Below are 18,386 nucleotides of genomic sequence, written 5' to 3' on the forward strand. Positions count from 1 at the left end.
GTGAATTTTATTAAACCATCAATGTGGTTGTTTCCAGAAAGCCTATCTGACCCCATGGTTGTGTCTTTGTCTTCTCGCTTCCTAGCTGAAACCCCGAGGAGATACCTGGAGGAATGCTAGACCAGTGAGCTAACAGAGACATCCTCTTGAACCTTATCCTCTAGCCATTCAAATGTCAGCTTTGGATACAACGATGGCTGCTGCCTAAAACAAGCAGGTTTTCTGAAACCTTCTGAGGTAAGTGGTGGTTGTCAGAGCTGTAGTGCCTTGCCATTTGAAACACATGAAGCTTTATGAGACCCATGGAAAAATGTGGAATGATTTATTGTCTTTAATGAGAACTGAGTCAAGCCTTAGACTGAGTCCCAGCTGACTCAAGCCAGACATTAGAGCTTGCTAGGGATTATTATAGATAAATAGATAAAGTTTCTTATGATATTTCAACAGAGAGATAAAAGTTGGAAGAAGTTCTAATTAAAGTTCAATTACTTTATTCTGTTTTTCTACCACCACCTACCAATCTGGCCACATGCTTTCCAATTTCATCTTTTTTTAAGAGGAAGAGAGTTTTTGGGAAAATATTCCTCACTTCTGCCTTCTAAAAAGCTCAACAGGCAGGTGCCACACATTTGTCTAGTTCACATGAAGAAAAGCATTTAAAAATAGATTTATAACAAAAGCCGCTGCTGTTGTTGTAACTTAATATTTGCAGAGGAAATCCAATTACAGCCAAGAAGCAGATCAGTCCTTTCTTTTTTTTTTTTTTTTTTTAATCCCCAATTTGTCTGATTAAGATAGATAGAATTATAGGGAAGTGCTTTGCAAGTTAGTTAAACGAAAGTCAACACCATTTTGTTCTGCTGTGAAATGAATCGTTTGAGTCGAACAAGTTGTGTGGTACAGCTGTGCTAACAGGTCATGTTTAAAATATGTAGATTGATGTTAGCTTGTTGAAAATCAAATCTGCTATCTCCCCGTTTCAGCATTCAAGCAAACATACAAGTACCTTGTACCTCTCGGGGGGTCTTGTGAGATGTGATGTGCATGAAAATAGCTTGGCAAGTTTACAGCTAACTTGCTATTCTTGCAAGTTCTTGCATCTTGGATGTTAAGAGTCAAGCCATCATGCTACGGAAGATACCGGTGGTTTTAAACTGGGCAGGAAGGGTAGCAGCTGGAATTTATTTCCACGTTTTGAAAGTTATCCTTATAATCATAAGGGTTGGGTTTGACAAAATATATGCCAAGGACCAGACAAATTACAAACTCGCTCAGAAACCTAGGACCAGACATGCAACACAAAGCCACTCCACAGGCTTGGGTAACAAGACTTTGCCATCTCCACAGGATAGTGATCAGCAATGCGATGTAAATTACTGTAATTATTGTGTCACCAAAACATGTACACAATCAGGCAGATCGGGATTCTCTTCATCGTGTTGTGCTGGAGTATAATTAGATGGCGATGCCTACAGCTACTAGAGTTTGAGGGAGGCCTACAAACATTTGCAGCTCAAATCTCTCAAACCAAGTAGGTTCCAACCAACAGCAACCAAATCATCAAGATTAAGCTTCTTTGGTACTGCGTTGATAATTGGCTCGAGTAATTTGACTCACTGACCATCCTGAAGGCACTGGGCTTTGTCCTTTTAGCAGTACCATTTTTGCTGAGGTAGGAAAAGAGTGTGGCCAAACTCAGTATGAGATCTTACAGAAGGGGAATATGGTATTTATTTACATTTTAAGCTGATTTTACCTGCCCACACTTGTTCTCTTACAGATTTCATTCACTGATGCTCACAAGCAATGAGACATGGCTGTTCAAGTGGTCTGGCCCTGATCACTTGCATGCAACATACACAACAAGGGATGATGGCTGTCAAATCTTCATTAACTGTCCCAGTTTTGGGACAGTTCTTTAATAATCTTTAAGAATTGATAGTTGTTTTGTGGTGATCCTTTGCTGCAGTCTCTCTTCTTGCTAGGCTGCCAGGAGAAGGAATGGGAGATGTGATATGCCGCCATCCTCCTGTTATGAGAGGAGAGTTCTTCATGAATGAGTTGTGTGTGCTATGTGCTATGGTCTTATCAGTGTGCAGACCTGGGCTTGACAAAAACAACATAGTCTCAAATTTTTTGCTGGGAATGGTGTAATTTGTTATGAATACAAGCTGTTCTTAACTCCCCTGCTCTGCTATTTCTTCTGACGCTTACATAAACAGATTTTCATTCAGACCAATCCCAATATTTCTTTTACAAATCTACACTGATGACTGGTTCCTGCAGATCCCAGCTCTGGTTTTGAAGAGCCTCTCGGTTCTGCTCAGGACAACGCACAAATGACAAAGGGCCAAGACATCCCAGCAATTAGAATGAAAAGGAAATCCCCCATATTCCCTACTGAAAGCAGCAGTAAAATCTCACATTTAAAAATAAAATTAATCCCAATTATTCATTGTCCATTCTAATTCACATGGATCAAAAGCTGCCACCACCTCCTGACCATCCGGCTCCTATTTATTTCACAGCAACGTGTCACCTTCATCCAACAAGAGGAAAGGCAAAGTGTCTGGACCACACCGACTCCATCCCATTCATCCCCCTCTGCACCGCGGCACCTAGCCCTGTTCAGCTGTGTGGGTGTTTCAGAACGCCTGGATAGAGGTAAGGAGATGTTTTGGGGGAATATGGAAACTTGAAACACCTGCCTTCATGGCTGGGTCTCCTGTTGCTGGCTGTCTGGCCAGGCCTTTCGTGGTGTGATGGGTACATCGTGTGGCCAGAGAGGAGAAGTGCAATTTTTGTTTGACCTTTTTCTTGGGCTAAATTCTGCCACTCTGGCCAGCTGAGCAACCGAATGGTAAAGAACTGAAATTGCCCAGCTGTTAGCACTGCTCTGCACTTCTATGTTGACACTAAAATAGATGTCACTCTGGTTTTTCCTCTGTTCTTCATTAATCTGCCTTACATGTTTCATGTGTCTGCTGCCTTGAGTGTGCTTAAGTCCTATTTTCAGGTGCTTCTCCAAAATCAGGAAGAAAAAGAAGCAGCTACCTTTTGGGGGAGATATTTAGTAATAGTGCAGTAGCAGCTATGATGATCTTGAAGAGTGAGACAAAATTTGCAGGCTGTTGATGAGTCTTCTCATGACTTTATAAAGAAGCTAAAGCAACATGGCTGAGTTTGAACCTGCTTCTTTAGACATTACTAGAGTGACTGTCCAGCTGAACGACTGGATTCCTCAGGGGCCTACTGTAGGTCCAGGACCATAAGTAGTTGATTAGTGGCAAAAATGTTGGAACAGAGAAAATCTGCATATCCCACCTGGAGGAAAAGGTCTGGGAACATGGAAAAGTACAGGGCTGAAATTCATAGCAACATTGGAAAAATCGAGAGAGGGTCTGGGAAACAGAGGCTGCAAAGAGTTAATCTAGATGAGAGTAATTAACTGCACTAATACTGGTAGGAAATGGTAGATTAAGGATCAGGCACAGGAAGTTACAGGCAGTCAGAAGCATGAGTCAATGCCCTGCGCTGTGAATAAGGCAGATACTGTACCAGGGTGTGTAAACAGGAACGCAGCCTGGACTACCACACCAATTCTGCCTAATCATAGCCAAGCCCATGCTGGAGTTTTGGACCAGGTTTAGGTGTTGACCTTCAAAGAAATGTGGCCCAAAGAGTAAGAATCCACAGGAGAACAAGGGGAACGGTCCAAGATGTGGAAATCCTGACCTCTGGGGAAAAGAAAAGGGTTGTTATCCTGAGAGAGAAGGACCTCTCCCTGCAAATACCTTTCAGAAAGAGGTTAGGCAGAGCAAGTGCACAGTGAGCAGAGTGCTGAGCAGTTTGTACGAAGACAGCTCCTGCCCAGAACCACGGGTAGGAGAGTTTGCCAGCCAGCCTGTCCTTGAGGAGCGAGGAATGCGGTGCTGTCAGGTTGCAACATAGGTATTTTTATAAATCAGTACCTGAGCAATTTTAACACAGAAGAGGAATAATGTCAATCACTTTGATGTAGCCAACAGAAGCAAAGAAAGCTTGTGGCAGCTCCTTCCCACCTCAATGATAAGTTAACACTGGAAGATGGCACGTGTATTATATGTAATATTAACTCTCTGGCTGTCTGAGGCACAGCATCAGAAATGGAATAATTTTCCAAATGCAGGCAAATCCTCCCCACAGATAATGCCATACTGGTGGCCAAAGGATGGCAAAGTGATTACAACCAGTTTTTCTTTTCACTCTAGAGCGGTACTCTATTAATATTGCTAGCAATGCTCTGGGAACAAATAGGTCAGGTCCAACCCCTGCATTTGCTGACATCTCATCCATCCCAAACATTTGCATTGTGAGACTGAAATTTGATGCCCAAGATAGTGCAGATGCTATGCAAGAGCATATGGGGCACATCCAGGCTTCAGGTTTCATCGCAGAGTGTTAACTGGCTTATAGTGTGAGACCATTCAATAGAAAGAAATTACAAATTGATGTGCCAAAAACTCTGGATTCCAGCACATCATTGTTTATGGGCATATTAAAACTCAGGATACATACAGCTGGTGCTCCTGATGGATCTAGTTCTGTACAAAAATATGGATACTCCCACCAAGAAGGTAGAAGTTTTTGAAGAAAATGGAGCCTTCATATCCCAGCTTCTCATACACTAGAAATGCACCACTTTCAAATCTGATCACTGTAAGCAAGCTCTACTTCATGTCATAGATACAGGGATTACTGCTGAATTATTGCATACACAGATGTGGTGAAACTATTTGTCTTTGCTGCAGAACCTTCTTGCTGAAAAACACAAGTCTGAAAGAATCCTGAGGTCTCAAATCAGCAAGAAAATATCCATGTTAGTCTTTCCCAGCCTTGAGTGACTTTGGGTCAGAGTTTGGCTGGGTTTGACCCTGTATTGTAGATTGAATAAGCCAGTTTCTCTTCAGCAAAGTTCTTAACAAAGAAGGCCAGATGTCAGTGGAAGAAATCGGTATTGTTTCCCTGAATTTCTTAAATAATCCTCCTTTAGATCACCAGTTTATCCCCCCCCTTGTTTATTGACAACTTCTCAGCATGAGCCCAAGGAGACGGGAAAGATTTTGCGGTGCTCTGGCTGTTCTTGTAGACATCCTGGCACTCGTTTGATCGGAGGTGAAACAGGATGCGAACCTTTCCTGCTGGGGCTGAGACCACAGCCGAGTGCTATTCAGCTCTGAGAACAATGTCTGGCAGCTTGCAAGTAATTTAAACCAGCTAAAAACAGCCAAGCCTGGGTATGAATCATGACCCATCCGTGTCTGCTTCAGTCTTTTGACTTGCCTGAAATCAGCATGGCCTCTACTGGCAGGCAACCGGCTCCCTGGAGAATAAGCAATAAACATTTTTAAAGCACTTTTCTTTCACAAGGGCTTTGCCTGCATGAATTCTAACAAAAAGCTGACTCTGAGAAGCGTGCATCTGAGGCAGGGGAATGTGCTGCCCTCTGGAAGACCAGCTGTAACATTCATCAAAAGAAGCCCCAAATATAGAAATATTATGCAGGAACAGAGGTGATGTGGGCTTTTTCTTGGCTGTGAGTTCTTCTGAGACCAGTGTACCATGCTATACCATGGCGTTACAGCTCCACTTTTTGACGCAGCCCTGGAAAAGATACTCCCACTCTGTTTCTCTAGAGAGAAAAAGCAAGATCCTCCAGGATGGTAAATGGGGCCGGTTCCACCAAGGTCAGTAGAATAAACCCAGGTCACAGCAGCTGGCAATCTGGACCATAATTCTAGGGGTGGCAGAGCTGGAACTCGCCGCGGGGCTGAAGAATGTGGCCAGTGGACCGAAGCACTAGCCAGGGACTTGGGATACCTGTGTTGTTCCTCTCACCCTGCCGCCCAACTGCTGAGCAAACCCGAAATGTCTCTTTGGTCCTTCACGGTCAAAAGCTGGCAGCAACATTGTTCATAAAGTGCTTTATCAAATAACTGACCTCCAGGAAATCTCAGCATTATCTGAGAAACAAAACTCCAGGAGCAGATGATGCAGACAAAAACCAGAATCAGCCTACGGACATAAACAAGGGGAAAGGTTTGTATTTTCTACGGGATATGGGCACATGCTGGGACACAGCCGCTCCAGCCACCAAAGAAGGAAGGGTCTGGCCGGCTACAAACGCCGGAGCAGCCTGCTTCAAAGCCTGAAAGGCATGAGGATCGACCCAGAAAGTTGCCCGAAGGGCAGGGCACGACCAGCATCCGACGGCCAGGCTCTGCACTCGCCGGCAGCCTGGTCTTGAACCAGGCCCCGCTCTGCTACAGCGGAGGAAGGTCCTGCACCGGCACCTCCTCCTGTGGCCGAAGGGGCTTTGCGTCGTGCTCGTAGGATGCTAAAACCCATTTGCCATTACACGCGCAGTCATTGCTCATGCAATACCATTTTGAGATGGTTTTCCGCCCCAGAAACAGCGCGGTAACGCCCGGGGAGGTGCGGGGGCTGCCAGCGCACAGCTCAGCCCCGGGAAGGTCAATCTATGGGATAAAAGGAAACACCCTCAAGTCGCAACAAGCTCCTCACAGGCAGTGGAGGTGACGCTGCTCCAGCAACGGCAGCGCCCGACGGTCCCGGGGGGGTCCTCCAGTCCCCGGGGGTAGGCGGCGAATTTGCCTTCCCCACCCCTGAGCGGGGCCGGGGCCGGGGCCGGGGCCGGGCCGGCAGCAGGGTCGCCGCTCCCCGCCCAGCGGCGGGGGTGGCGGGGGTGGAGTCACGGCCGCGCCGCGGGGCCCAGCGCCACGCTCCGCTCCCATTGGCTGCCGGGACGCAAGGGCGCCCTTGGTGACGTAGCGTCCGCCCCTCCCATTGGCTGGGACGCGGGACGGGGGGGCGTGGCGGCGGGGGCGGCGGTGGTCGCCGCTGGGTAGGTGCGGGCCGGGGCGAGGCGGTGGCGGTCCCCGGGGGCGGGTAGGAGAACGGAACGGCACGGAACGGCGCGGAACGGAGGAGCAGCAGCTCCGGGTGCTGCCCGGGAGTCCCGGGGGGCGGGCGGGGAGGAAGCGGGCGGCTTTCCCTTTGGAAGCCCGTCCCCGTTACCCGTGGCGCGTTGCATCCGTGTCTCCAGCAGTTCAGCGCGGGCATCCCCAGGGTGCGGTGCCTCCTCGGCATTATTGCCTTTCTTTCTTTTTTTTTTTTGGTTAATGTGCCATTTTTTCAGCTGCGGAAAGGCTTTTCGGGTGGAAGCATGCAAGAAAAGGGAAAAAACCACCCCAAAACTCACATTCCGCAGGCCTGAAAGGCAAGAGCAGTGTGTTTTTTCCCCGAAACAACAACAAAAAAGCTCCTCCCCAGCAAAACCAGGGCTGGTGGGAGACGGAAACTCCATCAGCGTCTGCTGCTCTTGTTGAAGTCTGCCAGCCAAGTGGTAACTCTCGTTGGGACAGCTCTTCTTGTCTGCTGGGGTTTATGTAACTCTTTGGCAAGCAGCTTTCTTTTGACGACGTGAAAAGTTCAGGGATCGCTTTAATTGAGAGGTCCCCGTGGACCTTCCCCCGTTGAAATGAATGAAACAGCCGCTGTCTTCATCTGTTATCTAAAAAAACCAGTCACGGGTACTGCTTCTGAGCCGCCCCGTTGCTGGTGAGACAATTGAGGGCTCGGGTGTAGCTGGAATTTCTGGCAGTTTTCATGTGGTTTTAAGGCCAGTGGAAAGTCTCCATCGTGCCTAAAGCTGTGGTCGTACGTCCCTCTGCAGAGCTGTGTCAGTCCTGCCTGAGGATTTGGGCTTGCTTCTCGTCGTGAGGGTTAATCTTGATGCATCTCTACCGCTGGCAACCTGAGCTCTGAATTTTTGTGGTTTTGTTGGAAAATGGTGAGAAACCTTGTTTTTTAGCTGCTCTTGTAGTTGAGAGTTGCACTTAGTGGCATTAGCATTTTCATTCTGTTTTTAAATATGACTTCTTGCCTGACCGTTCTGTGTACTGGATGTGTGTGACTTCCCCATCTAGTTTGCATCCAAGTGTGGCTGGGTGTCCAGCTCTCCCTGAAATTAATTGAAATTAGCTGCCTGAATTAGAGGCTTTTGAAAAGGCAGTGAAATCTCTGGTGTCCATTTGAATATCCTTACAAATTATGAAATAAGCAGATTTTCTCACTCGTGTATTGGCAGGTTTCCCAGTTTCTCTTGAGCTTCCAATTAGCTTCTGGAGATTTAATGAACCTGTGAACCAGCACTTGCTCTTTTTTTAAAGACTGATGATGTTATAGAAATATATATCACTGCATGCTGTGTCCATAAGATCAACAAATAGTCTTGAAAGTTCAGAATAGTTCAGCCTTTGTGCTCCTGTGTAGTTACAAAAATAACAGATGGGTTGTGACCTATAATTTTTTTTTAATGTTGCTTAACACATCCTTTTCAGATTTAAGGCCAAGCTTATATATGTTTTTTGTAGTTGTTTTTACTGGGCTGACTGACACATGACTCAAGCTGCTAAATCTGATGGAGAGAACGATGTTCAACATCACTTTGAATTTAATGTGGCATCTTCTTAAAAATAAAGAGGTACCGAGGTCGATCATTTATTACTGCACATTCAATTTAAAACTTTAAAGTCTGCAGTGGTGCCTTGTTAAACTTTTCTTTCTTTTACATATTTTTTAAAATCACTGCCCAACAACAGAACTGATTGTTGAGGCATTTATGTCCAAAGCTATGGTGTCCAGCACTCCCCTCTCTGTTAAGACTTAAATCTACTGGATCATTTTTGGATGTACAGCACTGCCAGTATGTGCAAGGAGGGATTAGAGCCGGTGAGATGCCTGTTCATGTCGTGATAATTAGTGGTGTTCTCTGCTGAATCACCTGCTTCCTGTCACGGAGGAACGCGCCCCAAATGGTGAATTTGAAGCAGGCTTTTAGGCTCTGAAACAGATCCTGGAATTTAATACGTGGTACCTTATGATTTGTCAGCCCGGCAGCTTTTTTCTCATGAGATTTTGGTTGGAAGAGGAGCAATCCAGCCAGCGAGCGAGCATCGTTTCTCCTTGTGGCCAAGGCCCTGGCTTTCAAAGCTGGTAAACAAATACATCTCAGGGGATTTTCTGGGCATTTAAATTACCTGTAAGTTGGATTTGGCATTCGATTTGCTAATACTTGCTTGCCTGACTGTCTAAGCAAAACTAGCTCAGAGGGACTGAATGGGAGTTGGTGAAAGTTGGCAGGTGACACGGAGCTGCCTCCTGGGGCTCAGGAGACCTCTGGCCCTAAAAACCTGTGATGGATACATGAAGAAATCCCACATGTGCTATGTGGGAAACACACATGGGTTCGTGAGTGGTTTGAGATATTCTTCGTGTTAGCATCAGAAATCTACCTTCTGTTAAAGAAGATATATATGCTTACATATATTTTAATGATATATTGTTGTATAATATGTAGGGAATTTAGCAGGGGTACTTTTATCAATTACGTTTATTGCAATTACTATGCCATTTTGTTTGTATATACAACCTTTTCAGGGGGAAAAAGAGAGCAATACGGTCGATTTTATGATGACTTGATGTGTGTAGGGTTGTATTCAGTAGCAACTTAAGCGATCAAGTGGGTGAGTCCAGGTGTCAGCAGGGGGACACGGCTTGCTTGGAGGGCTGGGAGAGCCCAGGCTTTACTTGCCCTCTGTGCAGCTGCTGCTGTGCTGAATATAGCTGCCCAGCAGTTGTACAGGCTGCCGGCTCTCAGGGAGGGGGAAGGCAGCTGCAGTGCCTGCTGCGGGTTGTGCTGGGGATTTGGTCTCCCCTGGAGACCCGGCGCATCGCCCCGTTGCTCTTTGTTCACATGCATGGGCTCTGCCCGTGGGAAAACCCCTGTTGCCAGAGGGGTGGATCATAAAACAAGATCACGACAAAAGAGCTGACAGAGGGTATGAGTATCAACTTGCTTCCCACTTCTAAGTATTGTTTGGGAATACTTTCTTTCCTCCTTTTTTTTTTCTTTTTAAGTTGAGTTTGATGTTGATGCTCCCTTGGCTAGCCTCTCCATCGCTAGCCCGGCACTAGCTGGGTGAGTACTGGCAAAACCATTCTACCAGTGTTTTCCTAATGCTGGCAACCTGCTTTGGGCTGGAGCTGCTGGAAGAGGCTTCAGTGTTGCCGGGGCTTTGAGGATGCCCGCCTGTGACTGAGTGTCACAGAGCCTACATGTGGGGATTTCGGCAGTGCCCGTTTCGATGCTCTGTGGGGAGCCCGCAAAGTGTCATTTATGTTGAGAGTATTTTTGAGTCCTGCTAGCTTGGTGAACGCAAGAGGTGCTTGGCTCTGACTGGTGTTCGCAAAACAAGATCTCCCGTGTGCTGTATTGGGTCTCCTTGATGTGGCTTATCAGTTGTCCTGCTGCAGCTCCTCACTGGAGGCCAGCACAGGCAGCGAGAGGGTGATGGTGGAGCACCTCCCTGTGTGGAGTACCCAGGGCTCAGGCTTCGAGAATAATACCTCATGTTAGAAGGATTTGCAGCAAGATGCAATGGCCTTGGCTCTACAGCACGCCTGAAAACGTATCATTGGCTGAGCAAGTATTTCCATTAATTAATTTCACAAAGAGTTAATGTCATGAATTGAGGTAGAAGCTGCAGAGCTAAGTGCCAAGTTTGGGTTTTACAGCCTCCTACCTCTCCCTCTAATTTTTTATATATACTTCTCACTTCTGGGTGGCTTCCATTTCAAGGCTTTGAGTTTGTCTCTTAAAAACCCCTCAACTTTCCACCCCAACAGCCTTCAAGACTCAGTCACACTAATAGGTGCTTTACATCCTAGTTAATGATGTCTCTTTTGGGCCCTGTAACCTCATGGTGCACAAACTGTTTGTGAAATTGGCCATTAATTCAGGAGACACTTGCACCATGCTGGCAAGGTATAAAGCACAGGTTTATTCTCAGTGCGGCCAGAGCTTTAATTAGATTTTCCCAGTGTGTCATGTCCTCGAAACCAGAAAACACTGCTGAGACATGAAGGTTTGCTCTTTCCTTTGTCCCACTTGACACACCAAGATGCAACTTCATGATTTTTGGGGTCTGACCCAGAACATGCTTAAGATCTTCATTATTAGACGTACTCAGTTTCTTTACTTGGCATGGAGACAAGGGGAGATGGTGAGTTGCCACTACTGTGTGTTGTGTATTTCAGAGCACCCAAGGCTTGGCATCATCTTGCAGAAGAAGTTCTGTCCCCATGGCTGTGGATGTGGGAAAATCACCTTCTGAAGCCTCACTGAGTGGGAAGGCTGAAGGCGATGGTAGCTGGGACTGCACAGAGGTGGAGACAGACTACCCGGAGCTAGTGGACAGCCTGCGCCAGCTTTTAGGGGCAGAGGAAGCCACGCCCTGCTCACAAGGGATGGAGAGCATGGCAATGAGGGGACGCAGTCACTTGGCCACCAGTGTTACCCAGGGAGGTTCGAGCTACCGCCAAGAAGTGTCTTCAGCATCCACATCCAGATTTCCCAGAGAAAGAGCAAGCCTCTCAGAGACAGAGATGTTAATTTATAGAGCTGTCGACAGCGATGTGCCTCATCATGTTAGCCACCGGTTTCTCTCCCCAGAAGAGCAGCAGGTGAGAGTGTTGTATGTACAGGTGTTGCTGCATCACTGGGAGGTCCCAGGTGAGGTGGGGACTTGTTTGTCTGGGCTGTCGTAGCAGGGCTTTCTATCTCCTCCAGCCAGAGTGTGCCAACCCCAGCCCCGGGCTGAGCTGTACGGTGGGGAAGGGCTTGGGCTCTGACACCCGAGCCATTGCCTCCATTCCTGTATTGCCACCACGGAGCTGGAAAGTCGCTCGTGATGGGGCTCCTTAAATAAGTGCCTCTTGGGCTCCTTAAATAAGTGCTTCTTGCTGCCAAATGACTCGTGCAGCTTCTCAAGCCCTTGGGATGCCTTTACTTAAAACCAAGACCCACTCTGGGCTTCGGGCAGCTGTGTGCTGTCCCGCAGACAGAACAGAGTTCCCCTTCCAGCCTCTCCTCAGAGCAAGTCCAGGGCTGGGCTTTTATCTCCATGTCCCAGCACAAAGGAGCCTTTTGTCTGGATGCTGTGCTTCATTTTATGCGTCCCTCTCTCCTGTTCCTTTTTCCCCCTGTCCTCGAGCAGGTGAAGGCATCAGGCTGTTGGGAGCCGGCATCCAGCCCTCCCAGCCAGCGTGGCTCTGCAGAGGAGAGCATCCTTGCTGGCAGCTGCCACGGTGCCCATGCCGGCCAGTGGAACCGAAGGTTGGCAGCTCAATCACCATTATCCTCCACCCCAGAGCTCCTGCGGCCCCCGACCTCACCCAGCCCCGAGACTGCCCTGCGGAGCCACTCCGCATCAAGCTTCTCCACTCTGTCTTCAGAAGAAAATGGCCTCTCCGAAGAGCCGGCCCAAAGCATGCCAGCCAGCGCAGATGTGTCTTCTCCTGCAGGCACTGCCACCCGGGACCTGTGCTGTTGGTGGGCTGCAGCAGAAGGCAGGGCACCGCGGGCACGCAAGCTTTTTAGTCCTCTGCTTGATGACCACACCACTGTGGAGCGCATCAGGGAGATGTCATCATACCAAGCCAATTACTGGGCATGTGCCATACCGGATTCATTACCCACATCTCCAGACCGTCGTTCACCCCACTGGAATCCCAATAAAGAGTACGAGGACTTGCTGGATTATGCTTATCCGCTGAAGCCAAGATACAAGCTGGGAAAGATGCCGGAGCCTTTCCTTCACGATTCAGGAATAGGTTTGGACAGCTTTTCTGTTTCCCCTGAGGGCACGTCAAGGTCCACCAGCATCTACGGCCGAGGTGGGCAGGCTTGGGGAAATGGAGAAAATGGACCTTGGGGGTTCGTGGCCTCTGCAGACAGGTTCTCCGCCCCAGGGCCTAGAAAAAGAGGCCGCTCAGGAGCTGGCTCATACTATGAACCTTTACCTATTGCAAAAGCATCCTTTGCAAAGAGTGCTTCCTCTCATCCTTCTAGAGGTTCTGCTAAGGACGTAATGACAGAGTCAGCTAAGCCAGGTTCATCTGGCCGCCCTGCTGCAGATGGGAGAAGCTGGTGCACCAGAGGGAGCCCCTTTCCAAACTACAAAGGGCAGGCAAAAAGCACTAGTAGTTTTTTACCTACAACAGGAGTGCTCCCCCTGAAGAAAGAGTGGGGGGGTGATGAAGAATTTCTCTCCCTGCCTCCGAGACTGCAGGAGCTGGAAAGGCTGGCTCAGTTTTTGTCCAATCTTTCCTTAACTGTAAAAACGCCTGGGCACAACCACCGAAACCTTCCACGTCACAGTGACGGCAGGCAGCCCCTTTCATCTGAGTTGGCTCCTTTTGGAGAAGTGGGTGACAGGGACAAAAGAGGTAATATTGAGGATTATGCTGGGCTGTGGCACCCCTGCAGCTCTCGAAAGCCCAGCTGGGAAGACACTGAATCATGTGGCCGGATCCATAGGGATCCTCTGTGGGGGCTTCCTGTACCAACCAGTCTCAGGGGCACATTGGATGGGACGTACCTAAATGAACCACGGGTCAAGGGGCATCTGAAGAAGAGCCAGGAGGGCGAGTCCCTTGCCCAGTGTGTTAAGGTAGGCTGAGACAAAAAATAAAGTTTATTATGGGAAGATCTCACATAAAATGTTGCCTGTGTTTATGGCACAATTAATTAAGGCTCCCCCTTCTGCATGATGTTTGCTGCCTGGCAGCTGGTAGTAATTTATGCCGGGGGGCTCACTGGAGCAGATAATTTCTTCTGACGGAGCAAGAGCCCATCTCAGTTTTCCTGGGGCTCAGCATCACAGGGCTAGGTTCAGTGGAAATGTGGCACTTGGCTTCCCCCAGCCTGCCCGTCCTGCAGCACCGCTGCACTGGGAAGATGCGAGAGCCATGGTTGGGGCTAGACCAGCGTGAAGTCCTGTGTTCACTGCCTGCCCCATCACTTCAGCTATTTAATGTGGCGTGGCTGGCCTTGCCCTTCATCCCAGGTTCTCTTGTCTTCCCCAAACTGGGTCCTACTTAAGGGTATAACAAGGCCAGGCAGAACTGGCAGGGTTTCTCTGAAGAGTTTCTGAATTATTTTGTGAATTTTTATTTTTTGGGGCAAGTGATGCCTCATGGCCATCCTGCCACCAGCGCTGTGCTCCCTGGCCAGTGGGGATTATTCCCCACTTTCCCCTCCATCTTCTTCCCCACCCCAGCCCCAGGCTGAATTTGGAAGCGATGCTGAGCTGTTTGCAAGAGAGTAATTATTATTGTGCACATAGCTACAAACACCAGTACATTTCATCCCCTCCTCTTGTATGGGAATAAAAGGGTCTTTTCCACTGTCAGCATTAGGGTTTATCTGTCGCCCGAAATCACGGTGCCAGGGAGAAGCAGTTCAGCTTTATAGCAAAACCCCGAGGAGCAGGAGCAGGGCTGGAGTCTGGTTTCAGTGAGAGCAGAGACCCCTGGGTTTTGTGCAGCATCTTACAAAAATAATCCCTTACTGAGACGCTTTAAAAATAAATGAAAGCACTTAATTGAACGAGATGAACCCTTGGGGAAGAGAAACTGCAAATTAACTGCATGGCTCTGGTGAGGAGGAGGGTGTCTCTCCGGCTGGGAGATGGTGGAGGCAAACCTCTTCCTTCAGCCTGGGTGCCATTGGCTTCTGACACCTCCATAGCAGCAATTTCATGGTGACCCTCAATTCTTGCCACACAGTGGGTTTGGGGTGTGTTTAGGGTTTTAGGGGTTTTTGCCTTTTTTCTTTTTCTGTTGATCCTTGGTTTCCCAAGCTTAGGGATGTTTGTGTGCAGGGGGTGGGCAGGAGAGGAGCAAGGAGCAGGTGCTTTCTGAAACACCACTGGCTCACCTATTCCTGTCTCTGCTGTGTCTTTGTTGCCGAAATAGATCAGTAACCCCTTTTGTTATGCTTCGTTAAGTAGATGTTTTGCTGCCAGCTGGAAGAGCTAATTCGTTGGCTGTACAATGTCGCAGACATCACCGACAGCTGGGTCCCAGCCTCGCTGGATGCCGAGAGTGTGAAGGCATCACTGCACCGCTACTTGGTAGGTATTTCTCCCCACTCTTCGGTGCTGCGGGCAGCAAGTAGTGGGAAGCAAGGCACTGCTGGCATGGTCCAGGCAGGCGATGCGGGGTGCATCGAGTGTGCAAAGCCGAATCGGAGTACTGGGAACCTGCTTGGGGGAAACTGCTCCCTGGGTGACCTGCTGCAGGTGTCTCTCTTCCAAAAACCCTTCTAAGCAGCACTCCTCTTCCCCTTTCTTTCCCAGGAGTTCAGGAAAGATGTGGCCAACCACCGGAGCCTGACGGAGAGCGTGCTGGAGAGGGGAGAAGCTCTCCTTGACTGCATGGCATCGAATTCGCCAGGTGAGGAGGAGCGCTTGAGCAGGGCTGGTCATGGACACAGCCGGTGATGCTGGCTGTAGCGTCTGCCCCCGGAAACCCCTGGCCCCACAAGAGTGTGGGTGTGGAAGTGGTGAGCAGAGTTTGCCATTCAGCAGCTGTATGGGAGTGAAAAGGGTTTTACACCTCCATTGCTGTGTGGAGACTTGGAGGTGAGGTGACTTGGAGGTTTGAAGCGATTACTTCTGAGCACTTTCAGCTGCACCACACCTTGACCCTTGCCTTGTGCCGTGCCATCCATCATGGGTGATGAATAGGTTTCTGCCTCTTACAGGTCCCTTCTTAGGTTTTTGTCTTAACTGCAGCATGGCCAGATCCCACTGGGCTGTGGGATGCTGTCAGCCTGCAGCTGGGAGGAGATGCTTTTGTCCAGCAGAGGAGAAGGCAATTTTCACACCCTGCTTGCACTTGGTGCATCCCAGGATGGGTGTTGGCAGCCAGTTTGGGGAGACAGCCCAGCCTGGCTGGTGGCACAGCACACATCAGGCAGTCGCTCTGGTTATTTGGTGCATCCTGCACAAGGGATTTCTAAAGGACGGTCTGGGTCTGCAGTCACCAAAGGGGCTTTAGTGGTCAAGTGCTGCATTATAGATGGGCTTTCTTACACAGTCCCAAAGGTTTCCTTTGGGAGCCCCTACTTCTGTATCTTCAGTTTTAACCTGGAGCCTCGTAGGTCACTTTCCACCCCCTCCAAACTCTGCATCACAACTTGGGTGGGATGAAGATCAGTTTATTGATTTCTAACACTTGATTTCCTTCAAAAGTCTATCATCTGGGTGAGTGGAACTCTCTCTTACTGCTCTTACAGACATGAATTGTCACGTTACTACCACCTCCATCGTATCTTTTGTTTTCCAGCTCTGAAAGACACGCTGGGTTTGATTGCAAAACAGTCAGAAGAGCTAGAAAGCCACGCGGAGCACTTGTACGAATCTGTTCTAGCTGCTGTGGGTCCCATGCAGGGTGAGGACGGGATGGAGGACAAGGGAGTGCAGCAGACAGCTGCTCAGTGGGTAAGCAGGGGGGCAAACCAGCCTTTCTGTGGCGGGAGGAGAGGGAGGGAAGTGTAGGAAGATAAAACACTTAAATTAGCTAACACTATACATCGGGCTTTATTATTTTTTCTTTTAATGTGACGTTTGGAAAGCCTAAAAGGAGAAGAAAGCAAGGGCGATCTCAAAATGGATGCCCCATCGTCTTTAAATGTGTGTCAGGGGAAGAGCAGTGTGATGAAACCCAAGATCGTGATGAGAGCGATGGCAGCTCCTCGGAGGGACCCAGGGAGCCGGCAGGCAGGTCGCTGTCAGTCAGGGTGGAGGGATCATCAGCAGTCCGCCCAGCACACACAGCTGCTCTACTGAAATCACTTGGACAGCAGAGGAAAGATGGGAAAGGGGTATTTTTTTGTTTGTTTGGTTGTTGTGTTTTTTTGGTTTTTTTTCTTTCAGAGAAAAATGCTGCTTGCCCTGTCATAGAGGGAAAGAGATGCAAGTTAATTTGGGTGTAAAATATGGGCTAGAAAACTTGTTTGCTGATTTCTTGAACATCTTCCTTCAAATAAAACTGCAGAGACAAAAGTGTTTCAGGAGGGCATGGCAGGAGCATTAGCTTAAAGGGGCTGAGGGGTGCGTGGTGTTTGAGGGCAGAGGCACAGCAGCATCAATGGGGTCAGCTGCGTGCTACCACAGCCCTCAGCCACTCACGCTGTGATTGGGAATCACTATAAAATCGTGTCTGTACAAAACAATCATGGGTGTTAGCAAGGCACTGGGTCCAGAGACACAGGAAGGCTGTTAACGGCTTCTAAGCACCAAGCTGTAGGAATTTAGGATCTGCAGGATAACCTTGCCACCCCCACCCCACCCCCCCGCATTAGCTCAGAGCATTGATTTCCTCATGGCTGACTCCACGGCATGCCTTAAAATTTGGAGTTGCAAAGGCAAAAAAATATTTCCTGTACTTTAAAGGAGAGTAACAATAGCTTAAGTAGTTTGTGTTTTGTTTTCTTTTAAAAATTGCTAAATATACATTGACTATAACCTCTACATTACTGAGCATATGTGGAGTTGATTTAAGTATAGCATGGGGGTTTGGTTTTGTTGGTTTGCAGCCAAAGCACAGTAGCAAACTTAATCCCTTTTATTTCAGGTGCTGCCTCTATCAGACCTGGGCTTTGTTAGCCAGTCTTGGGATGGCTGAGAAGAAATGCAGCAACCACCAAACCACCTCTTTCACCTCTTGCAGAGATGCCAAATACCTATGATCACTGTGTTTGGAGTCAGCCAGGCTGGGCTGATTTCAGTTTGTGGTTTTTTTTACTGTGGCTTGAGAAAGGTGAGCTGTACAGCAGTTATTTGGCTACTGGGATGTCTAGTTAATAGCGCTGACTACACTGGGAAGTTTTGTGAGGAATGTACAGCTGGCCTTTTTTTGGTTTGTTTTTTAATGTAGCTTTCCTTTTTTATTTAAGAAGTGGCTTGTTCCATGTGTTGGCAAAATGTCAGGAACACGCTGGTTTTTTTAACCGAGTAATCCATAGTGTGCCGTGCAACTCACTTCTAAGTAAAGCTGTGTGATTTTAATAGCTGCGTTCTCATGTTTTGTTTATGCTCTTCAAAAATAGGTGCTAGAAGTCAAGAAGTAGCAACTCCTGGTTCCTGGGAGCAAACTGAACTCTTGTTTATAGTTACCACTCCCTGATGAAGCAGAGCCTATTTAACTTTCAGTTTCCTTATGCATGAACATGAAGAGCCAATATGCTGTATGAATCTTGATAAAATAGTAAGCAGGTGAGTACACTCAGGGAAGAACCAAGTTATCTATGAACTGCTGTCACCTGTTATTTGCAGTAGCTGTGTTAGTGCTGTGCTGGTTTCCCTGGGTGAAGAGTTGTGCCTTTCCCCTCTTACAGCTAGTGCAGTTCATCACTGCTCAAAAAACATTCATAAAGGGTTTCCAAACACTTTCTGCAACAGAAAAGGGCATCTCTG

The 18,386-nt window shown here is 48.1% G+C and overlaps 1 protein-coding gene across 6 annotated transcripts; it reads left to right on the forward strand.

Moving 5' to 3' along the window:
• Positions 1-89: 89 nt before the first annotated feature.
• CEP68 (centrosomal protein 68) lies at positions 90-17,978 on the forward strand. Of its 6 annotated transcripts, none has more exons than XM_069787486.1 (9): positions 90-237; positions 2,529-2,664; positions 11,161-11,586; positions 12,120-13,574; positions 14,916-15,038; positions 15,264-15,360; positions 16,255-16,409; positions 16,544-16,792; positions 17,545-17,978. In XM_069787486.1, exons 3-9 carry the CDS (start codon positions 11,206-11,208, stop codon positions 17,593-17,595), a joined length of 2,511 nt encoding a protein of 836 aa, XP_069643587.1. In that variant the 5' UTR covers positions 90-237; positions 2,529-2,664; positions 11,161-11,205; the 3' UTR covers positions 17,596-17,978. The 6 variants fall into 6 exon arrangements, with proteins under 6 accessions (XP_069643587.1, XP_069643588.1, XP_069643590.1 ...); XM_069787489.1 differs by lacking the exons at positions 90-237; positions 2,529-2,664 and adding exons at positions 6,934-7,852; positions 8,962-9,057 and having other exon boundaries at positions 16,611-16,792; XM_069787485.1 differs by lacking the exons at positions 90-237; positions 2,529-2,664 and adding exons at positions 6,936-7,852; positions 8,962-9,057.
• Positions 17,979-18,386: the final 408 nt, after the last annotated feature.

This window comes from Haliaeetus albicilla, chromosome 7, assembly GCF_947461875.1.
Source record: "Haliaeetus albicilla chromosome 7, bHalAlb1.1, whole genome shotgun sequence".
Lineage (NCBI taxonomy): Eukaryota > Metazoa > Chordata > Aves > Accipitriformes > Accipitridae > Haliaeetus > Haliaeetus albicilla.